Consider the following 23,196-nt stretch of genomic DNA (forward strand, 5'->3'; position numbering starts at 1 on the left):
GGCACCCTTGAGGGCTTCCACTTCTATCATTTAGGTGCACTTTGAGTGAAAAGAATCACTTAAAACTGCTATTTTCTATCTCCCACTTTAAACCCTGCGACTAAAAGTATTTTTTTAAAGATATACTAACATGTTTTGTGTGCTTACCTTTGGTTTACAGTTCAGTGTGGCCTATATATATATATGAAATGATTATAAATATCTAATGCCCCTTATTAAATAAATCTAAATCAAACTCAAAAATTAGCATCTAAAAATGATTGTAACTGTGCACATAGAACGCTGCAGATATTAATGAAAAGCAAACAGTGCAAATTTTGAATTTTCAAACCCTGGGACAATCAAATATTCCACTTGGGCATGCAGCTTTTTGCCGGGTTCAATTTCTGCCACACTTCTGGGGTGCTTAGTTTTTGGTTGATGCTCTGGTGTACATTCCCAGCTTCAAACAGGTAAATATGCACCAATCTCCCCATTTTATCTTCCTCTAACTTCACAATCTAAATAGGAAAAGCAGTTCAAAGAACATAGTTATTTATCCCTTGGGCCAAAAACAAACAAAGGAGTACGTTACCTTCATTTTACAATGATCAACTCCCAGGACAGCATTTTTCACCCAGAATAAAATATCTGGGCTCCACTCTCCCCCTGGGACATCCACATCCGCCAGACAACATCTGATTGCCTATACAGCACATACACCATTTCATGGATTTCATTGAGGATTTCATTTTTATTTATTTTAGCCAAACCTGTGATGGTATAGTGGTCAATTCTTGGATGAACAGAGGAGGCATCTCTTGAAGTTCATTGACCTCAACTGTTGCTTGTACACCCAAGTCAATTAAGAAGACCTCAATGACCCGATTGCCATGATGGGTTATCTGAAAACCAAAAAAGCATGACATCTTAATGACTACATTCCCCCTAAAAAAACACATTGCAAAAACAACAAGCATTTTGGACAATCAAATAAACAATAAAACTGATCAACCACTAGGCTTTGATTTACAATACAAAGACCATAAAGCCAGGCATACCTCAACTCTGCACCATTTATCTTTGTAGCAGGTCAGACACATCTTGCCGTTGAAGGGTTTAGAAACCAAGAAATCAGAGGTCACCTGATAATTAAAAAAAAAAAATATAACACTCTATAACAGGGGTAGGGAACCTATGGCTGGGGAGAGCCGATGTGGCTCGTTTAATGGGTGCTTATGGCTCTTAGGTAAACTGTGAACTAAAATCTGGACACAATGTCTAGAGCCGCATTAATCTTCCAGTTTAAACAGGTAAAACAAATTAGGAAAGGCTTCAAATGAGTTTGCAACACAAGGTTCTGGCTTACATTGGTGATGAAAAAGGATTTAGTTTCTTCCAACAATTTAGCCAGTCTTGCATTTCCCCTGGAAGGCAGCTGGCAAAAGATAATGCCATCTGCACAAACATTTGTGACACGGACACCCTGGTAGATAGAATTGACCTAAAGCAGAAATAAGAAAATCACACAACTCATTACCGGCAAGCTTTAAATACAAAAGAAACTTGCCCACATACATTCTTGACTGTATTAAACTGACACCCTAAAAGAAGCTACAACAGTCGACCTAGCTGATTTAATAGTTGGCTTTTTTGAACATAGTGCACAACTCTCATTTAAAAATTCTCACAGTGAACTTCTATCAATGCAATCACAAAATGTCATGAGACTCACAGTTAGTGGGTTGTTCATAGTTTGGTCCTGGAGTTCCTTTAAGCAGACAGAGTTGATGTTGATGTCATCATCCTGTGAGGTATCATAAAGCAATGCCTCGGGCAATTCATTGGGTGGAGAAGGACCCAACAATTCCATCAACCGAATCTTTCCCACTGCCAACTTGGTCAAGGTGGATAGCACAGACGGATGGGAAGTGAATGCCTCTAAACCTAAAGACCAGAATAAAAAATGGTAGTGAAGTAGTATATTAACATTTTGTGTTACATTGCACTTGCAGAATACCAAATCAAATCAATTATCCTGCGTCCATGGTGAGCACTATAAATAAACAAGTCGCTTAATATGCCCATGTACCTGCCAGCTTAACATTGGTAGCTTGAAATGGCAGAGAGAGGAATTTAGGGTGCAACTCCAGTAGACTTTCTCTTGAGGTCTCCGCAGTAAAGCCGTGGTCCACATAGTAAACCTGATTGGGAACAAAGTTTCTTCTTTGAAATGACTTTAAAGCAGATTTCATATGTACTGTTAACGGATGCACTTTTTTATTTGTATCGTATCTTGTGCTGACCCGGCCCATCTGTCAAATTTTTAAAGTCAATGTGCCCCCCCGGGCAATTAATTATTCAGTCGCCCGAACACATTACCTTGATGTTGTTGCCGGTGACCTCAGTGACTTGACCTCTTGTGAATTCTTCACCATTGTCCCCCATGACTGCTACCAGCATCCCCACCATAAGATAAGTAAGAGGCTTGAAGTTGGAGTTTACTTTATAAAAGGATAACATTGCATCCTCCATCTCCTCCTGGGCATTTGAATAATCATTGCCAATATACCTGTACAAGATAGATTTAGAGTATTAAAAAAAAAATAAGATGACCAAAATTCAACACAACCAACTTAATGATTTTTTTTCGTTTTTAATAAAACAACATCAATATTTGTATTTGTTCAGATACATACCTTATGGTAACAGCATTACTTTCCTTGGCATTGGTAATCAGCACAGAGGAATACTGAATGGAGGGATGAACAATATAGGCGGGGACTAGGCGTCCAATCACCTCCAGACCAGATGGAAGACGGTACCTCTTCACCTTGGATGCATACAAGATGGCCTGTAGGTAACCACAAGTGCACAGATCAGAGAGTTCTCCAAACATCAAGTGAATCATGTGCCGACTTTCTGTTTTAGGAACAAATTAAAATGAAGAGTATCGATGTATATAAAGTTTCCTGACTTTTCCCTTTTTAAATCAATAATTGTAATTTTTTAATCAATTTTTTCTGTGTTTTTAGTTCAAAAATCATTTTGTAAAATCGAAAAATATATTTAAAAAAAAGCTAAAATAAACATTGTTTTAAAACTATAAAAAACTGAATATTCAGGGCTTTAAATCCAGTTCTTTTAATCCAACCCGAGTCTGACACCCCTGTTTTAGCAAGACCATGTTCCCGGTGTTCAAACTCACCTTCTTCCTGTCAGTAGGAACCGGGTACTCCACCGTACAAAGGTCAGGAAGAAGAGCCAACTTATCCATAAAATGCTCTGGGAACGGGACCTCGTACGTATCCATGAAAAGTTTGGGAAAGGCATGGGCCCACAGTCCATTACTGTACTTTGTCAGAAGATCCTTTATTCTATGACATATGTCTTCTGGCACAACAGCAGAGGGGGGCTAAAGGGGAGGACAATTGGGAGATAAAAAAGTAGTTTGAAATAGGTTAATCCGGAAGGAATGGATTTTGCCGGTGAGGAATTTACCTTCAATGTAGGGCTTGAGTTTATGGGTAGCGGAGAATAAACCAAGCGGTCATTTCTGCTGTTAGAGGATTTCTCCACCTATAAATAGCAAAGGAAAACACCTAAGGGTAGAAAATAGGCTCTGTCTAATGACAGTCCCTAATTGAGTGATTAAAAATGTATGTCAGATTAAAAATCTTATAAATCCAGAAGTCCAGGTGGTGATGTAAATTTTAAAAAAGTAAGAGAAATATATAATGGTATTTACTGTACCTTTAAAAAGTTGGAATTCGGGGCTTTCTCGGGTGGGTTTTCTGTAAAAGATTAACATTTTTTAATGACCGTTAGTAGAAAATTTGTTTTTGACTGCTTTTCTGACCCCAAAAAACATTTATTATGAACTGAGAAACATTCTAGTACATACTATTGGTCTAAATTATTATGTTCAATAAACATTTGACATGTTTTCAACATTGGAACAATCTTTACAAGCATTTTTTAACAGAATGGGTGAGTACATGTGTGGTGCTCATACTAACCTTTTGATTTCCCTGGCTTTACTACACTCTTAGTCCTGCAAAAATAAACATATTTGCTATTCTTATAAGAGAACAGACCAGTAAGGTACTCTGAGACTTTTTTTAATCACCTTTCACAAGATTGAAGGACAGGTGGTCTATGTTCGATGGGTGGGATACAGCCCTTCCCCGCCTGCCTGAGAATTAGAGAAAATATTGGGTTATGCAGCAGAAAATAACTTTAGTCCAACCATTTAATTCTGGTGGTTGAGTTACCCAAATCAACCATCAGAAAAGAATTCTGATGGATATACCTGAAATTTCCAGAGGCACTAGAAGCCCCGTAGCCACTGTGGGATTGAAAACCTTTTCCAGGCCTGGAAAAGCCACCACGTGAAGGTTGCCCCGGAGAAGACAATGGCCTTCCTAAATGCCAACAAAGAGATATTCTGATCAAAAAATAAACAACAATATATACCAAGTCTGACACTATTTAGTAGAAAATCTCTCATTCCGGATTTTTAACAAATATCAATTGGTGTCCAACCCAATGCGCACTACTCTCGTCTTCTCTGCGCAGTAGCAATCATATGGTGTGCAGTAAATAAAATATATATATTTCTTAACCCCTTGTCCCATGATGGCGCCGTTTACACGGCAGCCAGTGGCAGTAGCTCTGTCTACTCTTGTTTTTTGTGTTTTACAGCATGTTTTACATGAAAAATGAGAGGGAACATTGACATGCACTTGCTTATTGCTTATTGGTCCTACCATGTGTATGCATGGAAGGGTTGGAAGCTTTGGGTCTCATCCTGCAGTTAACGATTTGTGAGCGTCCTGATTTCTTGGAACTCTTCTGTCGGGCCACCAGCTGGGCGATGTGTTCCGTCTCACGGCATGCGACAGCGAAGCATCTCAACTAGAAAGGAAATTCAATGTTATCTTTTGTACAACATATCCACTGTTCCATTGTTTCAAAATAAATTATGTCATATGATTCAATGGCATAACGCATTACATTATCATATAACTAGTCACAAATGTCAATCCCTGTCTGTAGGATATGAGTGACTGATGTATTTTAAAGAAATACAAGACATTTTGTCACAAATATTTGAGAATTAAATTTCAAAAAAACAATCCACAATGATTGATTTGAGCTCAGTTAATAAACATGTTTTGCCTTGGGATATGATGTCACCATTTTAATCCCAACACAAATAAACCTAAATATACATTGATGAAACAAATAAAATAAAATCTCACATTTCCATTCCTGTAGTCCAGCCGTACCACAGAGGGGATGCTTCGGAGAAAGTCTTCCAAATGTTTAAAACCCAGTTTATGAAAAGGAATTTCCTCCCCAACAAGTGACTTGTACTCAAACTGCAAGTTTTTTGCCTCTACACCTTCCTTGCTTGATTGAAGTACAGATCTCAAATCTTTCTTGATTGTCTCCTCGTTAGACATTCTGCTGTGGATGTAACAAAGTAGACCAGTAGATCAGAAACCAAAAACTATACTTTGATGGGCCTAAAATAGAAAATATCATGAATAAACGGCCAAATAAATAACCTCGAATGACCATGAATATAGATAGACATGGCTTAACTTAATCCCTTTGTCACAAACTCCGATTATATTCATACCATCTTGGAGAAGACACTTATTTATTTAATATGCATGTAAAAGGCATTTAAGATCACAAAAAAATACTGTTTAAATACAATCGACAACGCGTCTTTCAATAATACTTGAACCAAAATGTCGTGCAAATAGGGTCAGTTAACAAGATACGATTCCACAGTTTCCCGTGCAGTTATTCAAACGATCGGGGGAAAAACGTTATTTTGTCGCGTTACAGAACTTTTGTCATAATACCACGATGTTTACTGTAACTTCTTTGCATCCGGCATCAATCTAAACTATTAAAAAACATTAATTTTTGTCAAATATACCTTTCGCTGTTTAGTATTCTTCTTGCTTCCACGCTGAAATCACAAGCTGAAATAAGAAAATAATTAAATAAATATTTAAACGACAACACCTGTCCGGAAGTTCTGAAATGTTTGCAAAGTATTATCAAGATATTGCAAAAAGAATATTAATTTTGATAAGGGTAACTCAACCGACACGCCCCCCACACACACACTAATAATAAATCAATAAACGTTTGGCAAAAATATTCACGTAAATAAAAATACATTTAAGTATTAACCCATTCCTACCTAGTCATAATGGCTTTCTAATTAACTAAAGAACACAAAATGACATCTATAATGACCACTATTAAATAAACTATAGATAAAATAACATTTTGACAGTTTCTGTCACTATAGTGATAAAGGGAAATATTATTATCTACCAAAACGTCACAGAATAAGCCAATGTTTAATTTTGTAAACACAGTTTCTTACTTTGCAAAGAAATATGGGGAAAAAAGTCACAAAGTGTTGTGTAAACTTGCTCTAAAAATTGAGTGCATCTAGAAAACATATGCAGAGAAATAATACCTTCAAATTCAATAAGATTCTTGGTCAAAGGTGGGCAAACTATTCCACAAAGGACCACAGTAGGTGCAGGTTTTCATTCCAAACCATAAAGAGGACATCCTCACCAGTCTAGTGCAAGTACAATCAATGGACTGCAATCAGGTGCTCCTTGTTTTCTGCAAAAATCTCATTGGTTAAAGCACAGGGGTTAAAGTGCTGGCCCGGGGGCCAAATCTGGTCCACCGCATCATTTTGTGTGGCCCGAGAAAGTAAATCAGAACTGCCAACTTTCAGTTTTAGGATCAAATTCAAATGATTATATATGTGCATTACATTTCCATTGCAATTTTTTAATCAAATTGTATTTCTTTGGTGTTTTTAGTTCAAAAAGCATTTTGTACAATCTATAAATAAATATACAAATATTTTCTGTTTAGCACTTTAAAGACATTTTGTTTCCATTTGAAATACAAAACATGATTAAAAGACATTTAAAAGACACTCAAATAAACATTGCTTTAGATCTATAAAAACTAACTATTTAGGACTTTTGATCCAGTTCTTTTAATCCAATTAAAAAAAAAAAAAATCTAGACATTAAATCTAAAATGGTCCGGCCCAGATGAAATGGCGTTGACGTTAATGCGGCCCGCGAGCCAACCCGAGTTTGATATCCTTGGGTTAAAGTGTCTTTGCTGGACTGGTTGCAACAAAAACCTGTACTCACCCTCGAAGACCAGTTTTCCCACTATGTTCTAGGTTACACGTTTTTTCTAGTCATTTGGTATTGGCGTCTCTGCATTGCGCCTATGCAATTGAGAAGCCATAATAGAAGCCTGTAAGACTGTATTGGATTGGACGGATGGAGACGTATGCAATGTCCCTAATATGGAAAGATGGTGCTTCCTGTGCAGGATGAGACTAGGGTTCCTCAGGAGCGTGTAAAGCAATGCCCAGCGTCTTCTAGCTTGGCTATTCACAGACTTTTCTGGAAAAGAGCGAGAAACATTTATGACAAAGCAAAAATTGCAAAAGGTTCAATACACCCTTACTCTCCCACTGTATAAGGAAACCTTAAATATGTACACACCAGATGGCGTGTTGTGGAATGTGGAGTATGCACACACTGTTTGTTTTTCCATGCTGGTAAAGACAAGCAGCTGGCAGAAACACACCATGACAGGATTGCTATGATAGTGGTCAGCAAATATCATCCCGATCCATGTCATATATCCTGGTAAATAAAGGAAATACATTTAGATTATACACTTTTTATAGAGAAATGCACTGGATATTAAGAAACAAACCTACTATTGCTCGAAATAGTATTACTAATAGTAGTTTCACCTTTGTTGTATACACTTAATTAGTAAAAAAGCACTTTATAAATCTGAATTCTGTGATTTTACCACTACGTAATTCATCCATGAGAGGTTGAAATCACCGGCATCCATGTTTTCATATCCTCTTTGCATTATTGTACGGTCGATGCGGGACACGAGCCAAGTTCCCACTACGATGCTGGTCATCAACCTCATGATGCAGTTGCTTATCCCCATAATCACATTGTAGAAGAAGAAAAAGTAGTTGAAGCAGTGGAAGGCTTTTCTGAAGGTAAAAGAAAAGGCAAAATATTGTAAGTGATTCAGTTTCTTATAGTTTTGATATTTTAGTTTCTGATGACATCAGATGACAGAATTTTATACACAATAGCGAAATCAAACTAACTCAGGGTTGGGCAAACTTTTCGGCCAAGCACAAGATACGATACATATAAAAAAGTGCATCCGTTAACAGTACATATGAAACATAAACAGAAAAAAAAGGACTAAAGTATTAACATACTCATCACTCATCAATCAAGTAAAAAGTATAAAGTACAAAGTAAAGTAAAAAGGAATGTATTAAGAAATATTAAAATGTAATTTAAAAAAGATAGATAGAAGAGCTGTAAAACACGAAAAACAAATACTACTACTGCCACTGGCTTTCGCGTGACAGCGCCATCTTGGGGAAAATATTTGGACAATGTCGGCGGGCCGGATTAAAAAGTCTAACGGGTCGTATATGGCCCGCGAGCCGTAGTTTTCCTATGTCTGAACTAACTCCACCCACCTGTTATTGAGAGCCAGAGGTTTGTGTTTATCCGTAGGAGACAATTTATCCTGGAGGAAAAAAATCTGGACCAAAACTATCTGGAATATCACCATGGCGATCACCAGACCGATGGTCACACTAAGAAAAATGAAAGAAAGATTTTCATTAAAATTAAACCATTGAAATCAAGAAGTAATAGAAACATAGCATTCATGTTAACTTTTGAGTTAATCTGTGTCATTCTTACATGATAATGCCAAAGTGGGATAGCATAACCAGAGCTTTGCCATGTAGTATTGGAATGACAAAAACATACACCAACAGGAGCGCCATCAGGAAGTGAACAAAGTGGACTATCACATAACCTAAAATACAAAAATGACATTACAAATTTTAAAAAAATCCTACAAAGGTTATTATTATATATGAAATGTTACCCCAAAGAGTAAAAGCAATTTGCCATCCGGAATAGCGTGCGATGGCAGCCTGTAGAAAATCAATATAAAGTTAAATATTCCCAAGGTTGGACAGTAAATATTTTAAGAGGATGTCGTCATACTGACCACACTGATAGCAGACTTGGGCTGGATCAATTTCTCTGGGATAAATCCTCTTTCTCCTTTCCAAAGTCTCTTTAAATGTTTCCTGTGGGAACATAAATTTAAATACATATCTCAACATATCATAAGAGATTGTGTTTATTTTATATGCACTTACCTATAACATACCAGTACATGCAATGTGTAGGCAACTGAATTTAGACTAGCAAAGATGGTGGTTGCAAGCCAAGTCTCTAAAATGAAAGAATGGAAGGAATAAAAAGATTTTAATTGACTCTGTGCTTGATATTGTTATTATGAACATAAGAGAATAATTCCATGCACAATATCTAGCCAACTCACTTCTGGAAACGTCAATAAATTCTTCCAATTGTGGAATCATTGCCGCTAAAGTTTCAGTTCGATTACAGGATGTCACGAATTCTTCCAGCGTGTTTTTCCACTTCTCCACTTGACCAAAAGCAAGATTACTGAGACTGTAGTCAGCCAAAGTCATCTAAAAAACAATGAGAGATACACCAAATATACTTTATACCATCCCAAACTTTTGACCTAGATAAAATACCCTTGTTTTTGTTGCTTTTTACCGTATATAGTCCTATAAGAGATATGATGGCCGTTCCTATGATCCTGTTAGGAAACTTGAAGTGAGGATCCCACTCGTACAATCTGCTCTGGAACCAATTTTTCGGGGCCTTGCTACACAACAAGGAGTTTGTTGTTTGCAAATGTTTATAGTCAGTCTTTAATTCTGTTTTTAAATGCAGTGCAATTCAAAGGTATGTTATGGATTCTGATTCAGGGTTTGATGTGTTCTAAAAATTTGGTAGTGTATTTTACCTGTTTAGATTGGTTTTCCTCAGTAGTCTTTTAACATGTTGTAGTAGATGCTGCTCAGTCAGTTGATTTAAATCCTGGTGGCACATTGAGATTATTAAGGATCAATTTTAAACTATTAGCGTTGTAAAAACTAAAAAGCTGGTCTTGAAACCACAGTTTGAAGGTCGTGGTTTCATCCAGAAACTTCCTAGCAAGTCAAATTCCAATTTTCTGTCAAGATTTATGTTGTTTTTTTACCCTAACTTTATTAAAATTGTGTAAAGGAGAAGTACGAGGTAAGATACTGATGTTGTCGCCATGGTTACACCGTTAAACATGCTAGAAAATTGATTTTATGGCCATTTTATGGTCCTTCCTTTTAATTTTTTTGAATTTGTTTGTGATTTTTCGTCTCTATTACCATCTTACCTCTTCTTCCAGCTTCAGATGAATTCGAATATCTTTGATGAGCATATGGACAAATCTTCCCAAAAGAAAAATGAGAGAGATGATACAAGGCCATTGGATAATTATTTTCTGATATTTTCCAAAAATCTGTAAAAAAAAAAAAATTCTGATGTTAAGGGCAAAATTATTTGACAAATGGGGTTAATAGTAGTCATAATATTTATCTACCTTGCCATGTGGACATGTAAATGTGTCCCAAACTGTGATAATAAGCCTGCAAACAAACACAACACACTTAAAAAATAATTTTCTGACTATTATGATATAATTTGTGACTAACAATTACCAACACAACGAGTAGAGAATCCCAAAAACAGCTCCAGTTGCTCTGAAGGGTGTTGAAAGACAGGCAAAGAAAGGAAAGTTGACAAGTCCCACCTCCAAAGCACCCACCAGGTACACTATAGCTAAGTACGATTAAAACAAGCCATGAGTTCATTGAGATAGCAAAAGAATAGAAGCATTTGGCATAATATTTCCATACCTCTGGCCCATGGAGGAACACTAAAAGGAATGTAATGTTCGGAGAAGAGGAGTAGGACGCTGTAGGACACTGCGCCAAAGGCAAAGCCATAAGACCAGCGATTACTTAGGCTTCCTATTGTATCCAGTGGTCTGAAAAGGACATTAAATATAGTTTAGTGGCTTAATTTAGAAGGAAAACACTCAAGTTTTGAAATTTTGCTTCAAAGATTTGCTTATATTTGATATTTTTGTGGAAATGTTCTTGTAATTAAAGTGTTTTATGAAATGAAGTGAGTACTTTAGAAGTTGGATGATATTGTTAGTATGGATACAGACTGGCTTCACTAAAAAGCCCATCAAAATGCTTCAAATTATGTTAAGTTGGAACTTTATTTTATCATGTATTTGGGATTTCTTTTTGGTTGGAGACACAGAAGACATTGTAGAACTAGGTAAGAAAATGGAGCTACATATAAGGAAGTCCATAAGTTAGCATTATGTTGGGAAGTTGTGGTTCAAAATGGGAGAATTTGGTTGAAAAATTGGTGTTTACCTATTAAATGATCTTGTTTTGTGTGCTTTTCAAAGTAAACTTCTGCATTTTTTTTTACATTTTTTTTCACATTTTTTTTCTTATTGACTCTATGAAGAAGTCTGCAACCAAAAAGTAAGACCAACTTTAAAATATATTTTTAAAATGTGTGTTAATCCTTTTTCCCTGCTATGACTTACACTACAATGCCAAAACGCCCTCGCAAAAAAGGCAGTTTTTGGTCAATTGCTGATGCGGTTGACCTTTTTTGAAGAAACGACAGCACCAGAGTAATCATTACCTAAAAGACATACAAAAATATCTTGTCAATGAATTACAGAAATAATACAAACACAATAAGAGTTGAATTATAATTCAACAGCATTGTTGCTAAGCGGATGATATTTGATCATAATTATGCTACAATGAAAAAAAAACAACAAGGTCATTTTATGGTTATCATGTTGTGTCCTGGCAACGCCTTTCATAATCTTGTAAAATATGCTGAATTATGGAATAAATGGAGTAACAGCCTCATCAAGAGTAGTTGTTATAGTAAGTATTTTGTTCTGTTTGTATTTCTCAACTCGTGGGACATTTAAAAAAATAAAAACAGCGTCCAATTTGCCATCCTTCTATGTGCATGTTGTTCACTCAATGTAGTTGAGAGGCTGTACTTTTATTAAGCCTTATTAAACAAACAGTGCAAGTTTATGACATTGTAAAAATGCACTTACTGAATGACGCATTGCTGTATGCTTGCAGACACCCGGCTGGATTTTAAACATAACTACTACACACAGTTCACTTTTCATATCCTGGTTAAAATGGAAGTTGTATAGTACTTACAGCTGGAATAAGTGTGAGGTGCAGAAAGAGATCAATTGAGATTCCATTATGACATTCTCGGACTGTTTCTTCTTCCCTGGAGAAATGGGGAACATAAAAAAGCAACAACAACAAAAATAGAACAGTTTTTTTACACATTAAGTTTTCAATGGCTGTCATCTGCAAAAACAAATGTAATTTGCGTTTGTGTATAAAGAAAGTTGCAATAGTTTAAACCTTTCTCCATGATATTGAGTTATTTTGTCAATATTGCTTAAAAACTAAACAAATATTAACAACCATGTCACAATACTCAACAACACAAACAAGAATAAAGTACATAAAACTTAAAGTATGGTACTTACATGTGCTCAATTTGGTCCGAAATTCTCTTTAGTTGATCCATTGGGTGACCAAAAAGGAAATAATGTCACTTCTGTATTTCCTTGTTTCACTCATGTGATTTAAATTTGAACTTTGAGCTCAGGATGTTTCGTAGTTTTTTTCTTTATTTTGGTCAAATAGCTACGCCTCTGCCTTTAGTTTTAAAATAAAGGAAAATATATGTTCACTTGTTAACTATGACTTTTATTCTAAATGGTTAAAACATCTACTTTGGTCACTGTTATTATTATTTTATATTTTCTGACTACTTTTTGACACATTTTTTAATATTTATTGGCAGATAATTAACATAATGAGCTGGGGATAGGCATTTCACTTTAAAAAAAATAGAATTGAAATTACAGGGCAATTTTTAATCTATTTTTATGTATCCTTGTTTAGTAAATTAGTAAAAGAAATGCAGAATGAATTCATCTGATTAGATTATACTCCCAAAATTCCCAAACTTGCATGATAATTATCTAGAAAATACAAATGAGTAAAAGCTACATTGTTATTTAATGCAAAACAAAAAATATATATAGTTTTTTTTAACTGACAGGTGTTTGCAAGTAGTTGTCCTGCAGTTTCTATTTTGTCCACCAGACGGCCACATATACCTCATTTAATTTGTGTCATAAACGGATGCTTTCTCACATATAACACAAAAAAATCTAAAATAAAAGACTTTTGTTCACACTTTCAATCAGACTGGACCATGACTTTTATTTCACATGGGTTTTTTTTCTTGATTGAAGCATTTTAATAATGAGAAACATTTCTTGGCCAGAGCATCTATAAAAGAGACTCACATTCTCCCAGGCCAAGAATCATCACATCTATCCCTGATTCACTGTGGAGAGAAAATAAACCATGGTGAATTTGTCAAATTACTCTTTTTAGAATAAGTATCTAATAGACAAAAACAACCCTGAGCCTTATCGCTTACAAAAAATAACAACAACAAAAAGTCTATGTCAACATTTGAACTTGTGTGGGAGGTCTCAACAGCTGTTTAAACTTGAAAACTGGTCCTTTCTGTGGTTTATATTTTGACCCCCCATCAATACCAAAGGCATCATGTAACAATAATACTATCTACTGTCGTTAAAAAACATGTATGTGTACTTACTGGATGTAGTAACAGAGTGTACATAAGTTGCTGTGGGTTTTCAAATCAGTTCCACACAAGGGGTAATAAATCCTGGTGCAAATATCGGTGGGAATAGAAGGACAGGCTGGCTATAAAAAATAAAATAAAAACAAGAAAATACAATGAATACATTTTCTAAGTGTTTTTAGAATTACTAAGAGTAGTAGACTAATATTCACCTTTATTGGTCTTGAGAATATAATATCGTAGCCTGGAAGAGCAGAATTTAAAAAAAAAAGTGAGTCCAACTTTCATAGAAGTGATTTTATGAAAAATCCACCCCCAAAAAAATGGTTCTCTAGAGCACATGTGTCAAAGTGCCGGCCCTGGGGCCAAATCTGGCCCATCGCATCATTTTGTGTGGCCCGGGAAAGTTAATCATGAGTGCTGACTTTCTGTTTTAGGATCAAATTAAAATGAAGAGGATAGATGTATATTCAATTACCTGATTTTTCCCCCTTTTAAATTAATACTTTTTATTATTAATCAATTTTTTCTGTGTTTTTAGTTCAAAAATCATTTTGTAAAATCTAAAAATATATTAAAAAAAGCTCAAATAAACATTGTTTTAGATCTATAAAAAACTGAATATTTAGGGCTTTTAATCCAGTTCTTTTAATCCATTTATTTTAAAAAAAAATCTAAATATTATATCTAAAATGGTCCAGACGATATAAAATCGAGTTGACGTTAAAGCGGCCCCAGAATCAACCCGAGTCTGACAATTGCTAAATATGAAAGTTATTAAAATATAATGTTTAAATCCCACAAGCAGTGTTCAGCTAGCAATGTTTCCATTTTATTCAGTAAACAGGATTTAGCGAGTAAAAACCTGACATGCTATATGAAGTTTTCTTTTACCAATTTGCATACCTGTGACTACACTGATGAACAGAAGTCCCAACAAAATAGTTTTCAAAGTCATGGTAACTGCTGGTGGATAGTTAACTCACAATGACATTGTCACCCTGTCTGTGCTGTATTTTTATTGATGTCTGGTCACTAAAAAATCAATATCAACACGCCCCAAAAAAACTTTGGAAAAAGGAAGATTAACCAATCAATCACCACGCTTCCAATTCCAATTACCCATTTTCCATATATATGTAATTCCCTACAAATACTAAAGAATGAAGAAATAATCTTGAATACGAAAAAATGTCTTTTTTACTTACAAGTTGTGGACACGTTTTGTAATCAGTTCAGTACTGGTGCATTAAAAACCGTGTGCGAAAATCTGGCTTTTGAGGAGACAGGATGGCTGAAATAAAACAAAAAAAAAAACACAAAAAGTTAACAATAATTTCCACAGAGAAACAACTAGGTTATAAGCCTTTTTTAATGTTCTTTTGTCATAAAAAAACAACAACAATAACAACGTTCCTGGTCACTTTGACCTGGTGCACGTTCAATTTGACCTGGTGCATATTTATTTATTTATCCTCAAAAAAAAAAAAAAAAACACAAATCAATAGAATACTTCCCTAGGAAATACTACATTTAAAAAGTATTTGAGCTATTCTTCTCAATTATATTTTCTTTTATATCACCATGTTTTTAATGCCCCATCACATCCAGCAATGTTTAATTTTTGCTCTAAATTCCGAATAATACTGCGTCCTACGTTCCATATATTATTTGAGAACAAATATTTAGTCAAAATATTTGACGTTTTCAATTAAAAAGACTAATATGGGAAATGACTGTTTTCGCAATGTTGTTTTGACAAATAAGCTCTGATCAAAATACAGTTTATTTCGTTTAAATGTTTGCTGTCATAGTTCTTGTTTTTGTGTGCTGACATTGATCGGCATGGAATGGACTCCAATAAATGTACAACACCGATTGAGTTGTGACAGTACTTTTCACGTTACAACATTCATTATGACCGGGAGAATCCTTCTTTTGGGCCTTCTGCTCGTCTGTGTCGTTGCAGGTAAGCAAATTAAATCAATAAAATTAAAAATAAAGGCCTTTAATACAACTTTTTTTACACTCCAAATGCTAATTTATCAAATTTTACATCCACTTAACATCCATAACTAGCAAAATACCCCCCGAAAAATCTTTAAAAATCTAATAAAATGTATTTTTCATTATGTTTACATATTGGTGATATTGCCTAAAATATTTGCATGAAAAGTTGGACTCAAAAAACTATTCACTTTCTTTTTTTTAACAGAAATAAAGGCATCAGGGGTGACTATTATTTACACATTTTATAATCAAAAACTGTCATTCTTGATAAGCTAATGTTCTGGTAATATTTGGTACATATAATCATTTGTTTTCATTTAATTATGTGTTTGGGAAAAACAAATAAAATACCAAATTCAATCAAATTACAACTGCTAAATGCTAATAGAAGTTCAAACCATTTTATATGGGAAAGATGGCATTATGTCATTTTCATTTGAGCTTTGCACTGCCGTACTTCTCAGTCAAAGTAGATTTGATGTTTATTGACATCAAGGGCAGCTTCAAAGTTAATAATTTATTTTTCCTGTAACATAGTATGCTTATCCGTGTACCCCTGAAGAATCTACTCCCAATTGCCCTAAGAACTATGACCCTCTATGCGGTACTGATGGAATAACATACCCCAATAGGTGTGTTCTTTGTTCCATGTGAGTATAAACACACATTACACAAATAAACAATAAAATGGAAAATTTGACTTTCAATCCTTAACTTTGATGGATTACAAAATATTTATTTTTTCCATTGTGCATCTTATAGTAATTTATGCCATGACCGTATTTTCTGGACTATAACTCACAGTTTTTATTATAGTTTGTTCTGTGTTGATTTATATAATTTCACTTTTTTTTTTTACACTAAACCGTAAGAAAGCACCGATCTGGTAATTGTTTCCTACTTTTTTCTCATTTTTATTTTAAACTTTCAAGACAATTGTCATTTGTTTTGGATGTTATAGTTTAAAAACTAAAAAAATCACCAAAAAATTGAACTTTCAGTGTATTTTTTTGGCTCGTGTGGCTGATATTAATACATAATGTATAATCCAGAAAAAGTTCAAAAAATGCAAGAAATTTTATGTAAAATGGCATCTATTTTCTCTGAACATAGGAATCCACCGGTTGAGATTGCCTTCACAGGACGATGCGACGAATAATGCGCAAGTAAAGGACTCCCAAATGGTCTGACATGTCAATTTAGTTATTTTTTTTTTTAGCAGGCAATGTAATACAAATATTCCAACAATAAAATGATTTGCAAATATTTTAGCCTGCCCCTATATGACATCACACCATTATTTTCACTAATACATAACAGAGCCCACATTCACATGGGTTCATTTTTGAATGTAAACATTTTCTCAAACAAATCTTTTTAATCTTATTTGCTTACCTTTAACCACACAGAAGAAATCTTCCAATCATGATGAATGTTGATAGATGAGAAATCTCACAGTCAAATCCGTATGAACGTTCATTTCCACCCAAAAATGAACACTTTAGCTGGAAATATTAGTATTGTCTGACAAATTTGAGTCATCTTAATTATTCCAATAAATACATTAAAAAAAAAACAATAATGTAGTACTTTCCCACACCTGCTTCTGTCTTTTTAAAGGCTTCAAACTGCATTTTGATACTTATTTTATACTCTTATGGTGAACACAATGAGTATTATAAGTTAAAGTAAATGCATGCAAGTAGATCAAGAGTGACCAAACCGGTTCTCAAGGGTTTTTGTTCCAACAAACCAGCACAAACATTTTAACCAATGAGATTTTGGCAGAAAACAAGAAGCACCTGACTGCAATCCACTGATTGCAGTAACAAAAAAATGGTTTTTTTTGTTTTTTTTTGTCAAAAAAAGACTTAAAAAGGCAAAAATATATATATTTTTTGCCTTTTAAGTCTTTCTTGAAAAAACCCAACTGAAATTATCCAATCATAACAAACCTTCAACCATATTTCAGCCATAAAACATCACAATTATTCACATAATCATCCGTAGACTTTTATTATCCAAACTTTAAAATGTTATCTGTGGATTGGGCTCACATGATCCATCATGACGAATTAAAACATCCTCCTGAGTTTTCCTGGAAACACAAAAAAAGATCTTTTGAACTTTAGCCAGGCTTGATTGTGTATTTTTTGTGTATCTTTTGCAGAATCTGTCAAATAAGGATTACTCGGAAGAAAGGAACGCTACCAAGGGTCAAACCTATTTCTTAACAAACAAAACAAACTAAATAAAAAGAACATTGTCTACTGGGTAAAGTTGATTGTCAACATTCCTGAGATCTTTTTTAAAGGATAAGATAATCCCTGATGATCCAAATGTTTTTGTATTTTTGTAGTGGTGTACTTACAGTCGGTGTGCACAAAGGGTACACTCGTTGGCATATGTGATGCCATCATTACCACACACAGGGGCTAGGTTGAAGGGGCATGCCATAAGCATCCCGGGATCAGTATGTTGACAATGTGGCTGTAGGAAAAATATAAAAAGGGAGCAATATAAGGATTTTGGCTTTTTTTTCCCCCTGTACAATAAATGCTGCATTTTTTACTAACATGATTTTTTTGGGGGTATATGGGTTTATATATTGTAGTTTTCACACATGTACACACAAAAAAATGACTTACCGTTCTTGGGGTTGCTTTAGCTGGGAAAGATAGAAGAAATGGTGACTAAAATTAGACATCTTTTAAATAGAACAAGGGTGTCAGACACATTTTAGATATAATATTTAGATTTATTTTATAAATGGATTAAAAGAAGTGGATTAAAAGACTTAAATATTCAGTTTTTTATAGATCTAAAACAATGTTTATTTTAGCTTTTTTTTAAAATATATTTTAAGATTTTACAAAATGATTTTTGAACTAAAAACTGAAAAAATGGATTCAAAAATAACTATTATTGATTTAAAAAGGGAAAATCTGGAAATTTAATATACATCTATACTCTTCATTTTAATTTCATCCCAAAACAAAAAGTCGGCACTCATGATTGACTTTCCCGGGCCACACAAAATGATTTGGCGGGCCAGATTTAGCCCCCGGGCCGCCACTTTGACACATGTAAAAGTAAACATTAGCATGCAATATGTATACTGAAAACATGAATATACAACCAATTCTTAATTAATTACCATGTTGTTACTTTTGTTCCTTCCTATAATTTGTTTGTTAATTTGTTTTCAGTATATGTAATTAAGTGTACATAAAGTACACGTATTAACTTAATTTAAGTTATACAAATATTGCTAAATACTTTTCATCGCTTTCATGGTAGCCTGATTACACTCAGACATGTAAACAACCCTTAGCATAGTTCATATATGTAAATACTAATTTAAATAGTTACATTGTGGGATGAATAAAATCATTAACCTAATGATGTATTAAAAACATTTTTAAATGTGAATAGAATACATACCTGCTGCCACGCAGATAAGAAGAAATCCCAGTAAAAACAGTTTTCCTGTCATGGTGGCTGTTGTTGTCTGAACTGACATTTGCGAGGAGGTTTGCTTTTACAGGTGGACTTAATGGGTGTGGCCTTGTGGGAACACTGCAGGTGATCTGTCAACATATAAAACTCGCCTTGGACAGTAAACACAAGTGCACACGCGTACAATAACCTTTAGAAATAAACAGTCTTTTCCTGGTTGTAAAGTTCACAGGAACACTTTTAGGATATGTTTTGGTGATTAATCTTTAATTGTATCCATCCAATCAGCTTCTTTCACAGGTGTTGTTCATACGGCCAATCAATTTGTTGCTTTTAGTACATCCTCAATTTACTGTATAAAAGAAGCCATTTTGTGACAGGACAAATGGGGATTAATCCCAATAAAAACATATTTTTTGGTTAATTCTCACAAATTATTCAGTTTATAATATACTTTCTCCTATTTTTAAGTCTGCAGTAAAGTTATAGCATACCTGATGTTTCTAAAAGCTATTTGGAAGAATTGTTGAGCAATCTTTAGTCATTTTCCAGTAACCTAAAACAAAGCAAATAAGACATATGCAAACAGACAAAAGTTTAAACTAACAACAAGTTAACAGAAATCCTTTTCTTTTCAAAATGTATGAACTTTATTTTAATAGTTACTGTACACAAGGGGTAACAAACTCAACACCTGTTGTTTAATACTTGTGAAAATGTAAACGAATGATAATATCGAGCAAAAAAAGGAGTAAATCACCACGTTGGTTTGATCGGTTTCAGTGATTACAATTTAACATTCTTTCAAAAAGTCAACTTTTCATACCTATAGCGCATCACATTTCCTTTTTTTTGGTGTACTCCTAACTGTTTTTACGTCATTTCGGGGTCAACACCAGCTTCCAAAACTATGACAAACTTTCTATATTTTTATTTTTTATTTTTTTTACTGAACTTTGAGCACCGCTTTTCAACTCTTGACACAATTCTACATATTTGGTCATAAAACTAATTCAATAGACATGGTCCTTTAATGGTGTCCAGTCATGGCAGCACAGTCAGAATTAGTTTGGCAACTTTTCTACATACAGTAACATGTGGAAATTTGTTTTATATTTGACCTAATGGGAATATAACATAAAACCCCGTTTTAAAATTGTACAAAAAAATTGCCTCTCTTCAGTATTCTGCTGGTTGAGCTCAATTTGGCACAAAACTGGATGTTACGTCATTTTGAGTAAACATCACCGTCATTTTTACTATACATAACATGAACCATCTTTAGTTCCATCGCAAAAAGCAGAATTACATCCAAAATGTACAGTACACGAGTGCTACTATGATATGCTAAAGTGTTTAAGTAATTAACGATTAAAACTTGTTTTGGATCGGATTTTTATCGGTGTTCGATTATTGATGCCTTGATTCATATAAGCATGACATGTCAAGGCATTAATAATCAAACACAGATAAAAATCCAATCCAAAACTAGTTGTAATCCCCTCGTTAATAAACAAAAACACTTTAGCATGTCACACTACCTTTTCTTTATCCGCCTAATTACGTTCTTTTAGATTGAGCCCTCGTTTTTGTGACGTTTGAATAACAACAAAGCCGCAAGTTTTGCCATACTCACAATATAATGCGGAAACGCCACTATTGTGGGTGTGTACAGGCAAAAGGAGAACAATACAATGATTTTCATTGTCAATAAGTCCATCACAGATCGCACATCGTGTATAGACATCAAAAAACAACATGTTTTTTTTTTGTTTTTGTTCTTTTTAAACATGGAAGGTCTTGTTTTTCTATACAAGAAAAACAGTTTTTGTGCTTTTGTCACTTGGTCTTATTACTGTACTGTACATCACTTTCCAGCCAAAAAAATGTACGTTGTTGTTGTTGTTTTAATGGAGTGCTCACATTTCTTCCGTAACCACCATATACGTTAGGCACTATGAAAAACTAAGTCATGACAGTAGGAACCACAAATAAAAAAAAGAGAATGCTATCGATCAGTTTTTTTTTTTTTTTTTTTTTTTTTCAGTGAAAAGCAAAATTAAAACCAGGACTGGTTGTGAATCAAATTACAAAAGCGGTCCCTTGAAATGTGTTAAATTGTTTGAGTCACATCTTGAATTATTATAAAACTGTTTCTGGTAATGAAAATCTGACCCTGAAAAAAGGTATTAAAGTCTTTTAAATCCTTCAGAAATTGGCAGTGAATGATACATTGAACATTCTTTTTTCTTTTCCCCTATAATGTAGCTTTCTACTTTTAGGGAATGGGCTTTCAATTATACTTTCCTTTGAGAGAGTAGCACGGCTACTTTTTCAGTCAAAACACAGCGTGCCACTTCAAGTGTCCACGGTGAAGGAGAAGCACCAGTCTTCAACCCTCCTCACGCAAATGTGTCCTCTCGTATTAAATATATAGATTTCTTGCATTGATTTGCATGGAGTTCAGTGTGTTTTACAATACCTGCAGTCTCTGCCTTGTCAAATCTTGAGAGGCTGTGCGTTGAACAGCAGGTCCACTGACGATTCAAATAAAAAACAATTAAAAAACAAAACAAATGCGGACATATCAACGTAGTCTTTATCCCGCTTTGAGGGTTGTTTTTTTTTTTTAATCAGACGCAGCTCTCCCTGGTTTTGTCATCTGTGAGGAAAGTGTTGACCTGGGAAATGTCCACCACCACTGCATCTCGTTTGCTCAGATGCATGTCTTTCAAGTGGTCCTCGTCACTTTGGTCCTTGGCAAAATTTACAAACACCTGTAGTGGAGAGAAGACTGATTAGATCACCTGTGGCTACAAATTAAAAACAGGTGTGCTTTGTTGAAAGAGATATTATGAATGTAGTCAGTGTTTTTTAAATTGAAATACATATGTATGTATCTCTATATATAGATACATCCATATGTGTAAATGTGTAAAAAAATGTGTTTGTATATATATGTATATATGTGTGTGTATATATGTGTATGTGTGTATATATGTGTATGTGTGTATATATGTGTATGTGTGTATATATGTGTATGTGTGTATATATGTGTATGTGTGTATATATGTGTATGTGTGTATATATGTGTATGTGTGTATATATGTGTATGTGTGTATATATGTGTATGTGTGTATATATGTGTATGTGTGTCTGTATATGTGTGTATATGCGGGTATATGTGTATGTGTATGGGTGTATATGTATATATATATGCATATATGTATGTATATATGTGTATATATGTATGTATGTGTGTATATATGTGTATATTTATGTGTATACACACCCGTATATGAATATATACACACATGAATTAAAAAAACAGACTATAATAAAAAAATAATTTAAAAATATATATATATATATATATATAAAAAAAATGATTCGCACTTTTGGTTGGGCCTATTTCCATTTTTGGGAGAAATCAAGAACAAACTAATGTTAAAGTAACAATAGCAAAATAAAGAAGACCAAATAGGCATCTATTAATAATATTTCAAATAACTAGACCCGAAATAATAACTATTATCATAAGCAAATTGGAAAAAAAACCCTTTTGGAGTCCTTGCTATGAAAGTGTGAACAAATCAAATAAATAACTAAATAAAATGTGAGTACTTTTTACAATGATAAAAACTCATTGCATGGTACAACCAACCCAAACCACCAAAAATGGCCTTACTTGGTCTAATGTGGTCTGAGAGACAGAGTAGTCCTCTATCCTGAGCGCCTCCTTGTTGGTGGCCAAGAGGGAGAAAATGCGCGCCAAGGATGTGAGGGAAGATGGCAGTTGGTACTGAAGCATGTTACGATGTTTCTCTTTCAGTGTACTGCCCGGCAGTTCTTGCTCGATGAAGTCAATCACTGGCTTGAGGTCCGGATCTGGTCCAGCTACCCTAAGGATGATGGTGTAACCGTCTCCAAACCTGAAGAAAATTTGTTCGGATATTTTAGTCATCATCCGTATGATCGCCTCAGC

General features: G+C 34.4%; 7 protein-coding genes across 8 annotated transcripts in view; 1 reads left to right on the top strand and 6 right to left on the bottom strand.

The window, feature by feature from the left end:
• Positions 1–339: 339 nt before the first annotated feature.
• Positions 340–6,750, bottom strand: tdrd7a (tudor domain containing 7 a). The gene is made up of 19 exons (XM_077718538.1): positions 6,491–6,750; positions 5,936–5,981; positions 5,244–5,451; positions 4,749–4,896; positions 4,292–4,403; positions 4,109–4,174; positions 3,999–4,033; positions 3,733–3,773; positions 3,481–3,558; positions 3,188–3,394; positions 2,679–2,833; positions 2,362–2,551; positions 2,072–2,183; positions 1,715–1,926; positions 1,349–1,483; positions 1,041–1,124; positions 753–884; positions 575–685; positions 340–500 (listed from the first exon to the last, which is right to left on the bottom strand). The coding sequence occupies exons 3-19, from the start codon at positions 5,445–5,447 to the stop codon at positions 342–344; spliced, it is 2,181 nt and encodes a 726-aa protein (XP_077574664.1). The 5' UTR covers positions 5,448–5,451; positions 5,936–5,981; positions 6,491–6,750; the 3' UTR covers positions 340–341.
• Positions 6,751–7,242: 492 nt separating this feature from the next.
• LOC144197862 (stimulated by retinoic acid gene 6 protein-like) lies at positions 7,243–8,935 on the bottom strand. Its single transcript, XM_077718540.1, has 5 exons — positions 8,814–8,935; positions 8,585–8,704; positions 7,879–8,077; positions 7,560–7,629; positions 7,243–7,457 (listed from the first exon to the last, which is right to left on the bottom strand). Exons 1-5 carry the CDS (start codon positions 8,897–8,899, stop codon positions 7,243–7,245), a joined length of 690 nt encoding a protein of 229 aa, XP_077574666.1. The 5' UTR covers positions 8,900–8,935.
• A 170-nt stretch (positions 8,936–9,105) lies between these two features.
• LOC144197863 (stimulated by retinoic acid gene 6 protein-like) lies at positions 9,106–12,485 on the bottom strand. Its single transcript, XM_077718541.1, has 11 exons — positions 12,476–12,485; positions 12,260–12,335; positions 10,898–11,028; positions 10,700–10,820; positions 10,582–10,627; positions 10,375–10,500; positions 9,967–10,040; positions 9,714–9,825; positions 9,469–9,622; positions 9,284–9,359; positions 9,106–9,211 (listed from the first exon to the last, which is right to left on the bottom strand). The coding sequence occupies exons 1-11, from the start codon at positions 12,483–12,485 to the stop codon at positions 9,106–9,108; spliced, it is 1,032 nt and encodes a 343-aa protein (XP_077574667.1).
• An 843-nt stretch (positions 12,486–13,328) lies between these two features.
• Positions 13,329–14,792, bottom strand: LOC144198751 (ovomucoid-like). Its single transcript, XM_077719938.1, has 4 exons — positions 14,649–14,792; positions 13,955–13,986; positions 13,755–13,864; positions 13,329–13,475 (listed from the first exon to the last, which is right to left on the bottom strand). Exons 1-4 carry the CDS (start codon positions 14,698–14,700, stop codon positions 13,418–13,420), a joined length of 252 nt encoding a protein of 83 aa, XP_077576064.1. The 5' UTR covers positions 14,701–14,792; the 3' UTR covers positions 13,329–13,417.
• Positions 14,793–15,589: 797 nt separating this feature from the next.
• On the top strand, positions 15,590–18,010 carry LOC144198752 (serine protease inhibitor Kazal-type 1-like). 2 transcript variants are annotated; one of them, XM_077719941.1, is made up of 5 exons: positions 15,590–15,711; positions 15,958–15,974; positions 16,290–16,402; positions 16,866–16,936; positions 17,923–18,010. In XM_077719941.1, exons 1-4 carry the CDS (start codon positions 15,660–15,662, stop codon positions 16,909–16,911), a joined length of 228 nt encoding a protein of 75 aa, XP_077576067.1. In that variant the 5' UTR covers positions 15,590–15,659; the 3' UTR covers positions 16,912–16,936; positions 17,923–18,010. The 2 variants fall into 2 exon arrangements, with proteins under 2 accessions (XP_077576067.1, XP_077576065.1); XM_077719939.1 differs by lacking the exon at positions 17,923–18,010 and having other exon boundaries at positions 16,866–17,018.
• On the bottom strand, positions 17,741–19,345 carry spink4 (serine peptidase inhibitor, Kazal type 4). The gene is made up of 4 exons (XM_077719937.1): positions 19,197–19,345; positions 18,401–18,420; positions 18,124–18,242; positions 17,741–17,850 (listed from the first exon to the last, which is right to left on the bottom strand). Exons 1-4 carry the CDS (start codon positions 19,273–19,275, stop codon positions 17,781–17,783), a joined length of 288 nt encoding a protein of 95 aa, XP_077576063.1. The 5' UTR covers positions 19,276–19,345; the 3' UTR covers positions 17,741–17,780.
• Positions 19,346–19,837: 492 nt separating this feature from the next.
• LOC144198753 (phospholipid-transporting ATPase ABCA1-like) overlaps positions 19,838–23,196 on the bottom strand; it is a 29,050-nt gene continuing 25,691 nt past the window's right edge. Inside the window, exons 48-49 of the mRNA XM_077719942.1 lie at positions 22,900–23,143; positions 19,838–21,988 (exon numbers count right to left, since the gene is read on the bottom strand). Of these exons, the coding sequence (XP_077576068.1) occupies positions 21,845–21,988; positions 22,900–23,143 (388 nt within the window). The 3' untranslated portion in view covers positions 19,838–21,844. The remainder of the gene's footprint in view (positions 21,989–22,899; positions 23,144–23,196) is intronic.

This window comes from Stigmatopora nigra, chromosome 6 (genome assembly GCF_051989575.1).
Source record: "Stigmatopora nigra isolate UIUO_SnigA chromosome 6, RoL_Snig_1.1, whole genome shotgun sequence".
NCBI classification, from domain to species: Eukaryota; Metazoa; Chordata; class Actinopteri; order Syngnathiformes; family Syngnathidae; genus Stigmatopora; species Stigmatopora nigra.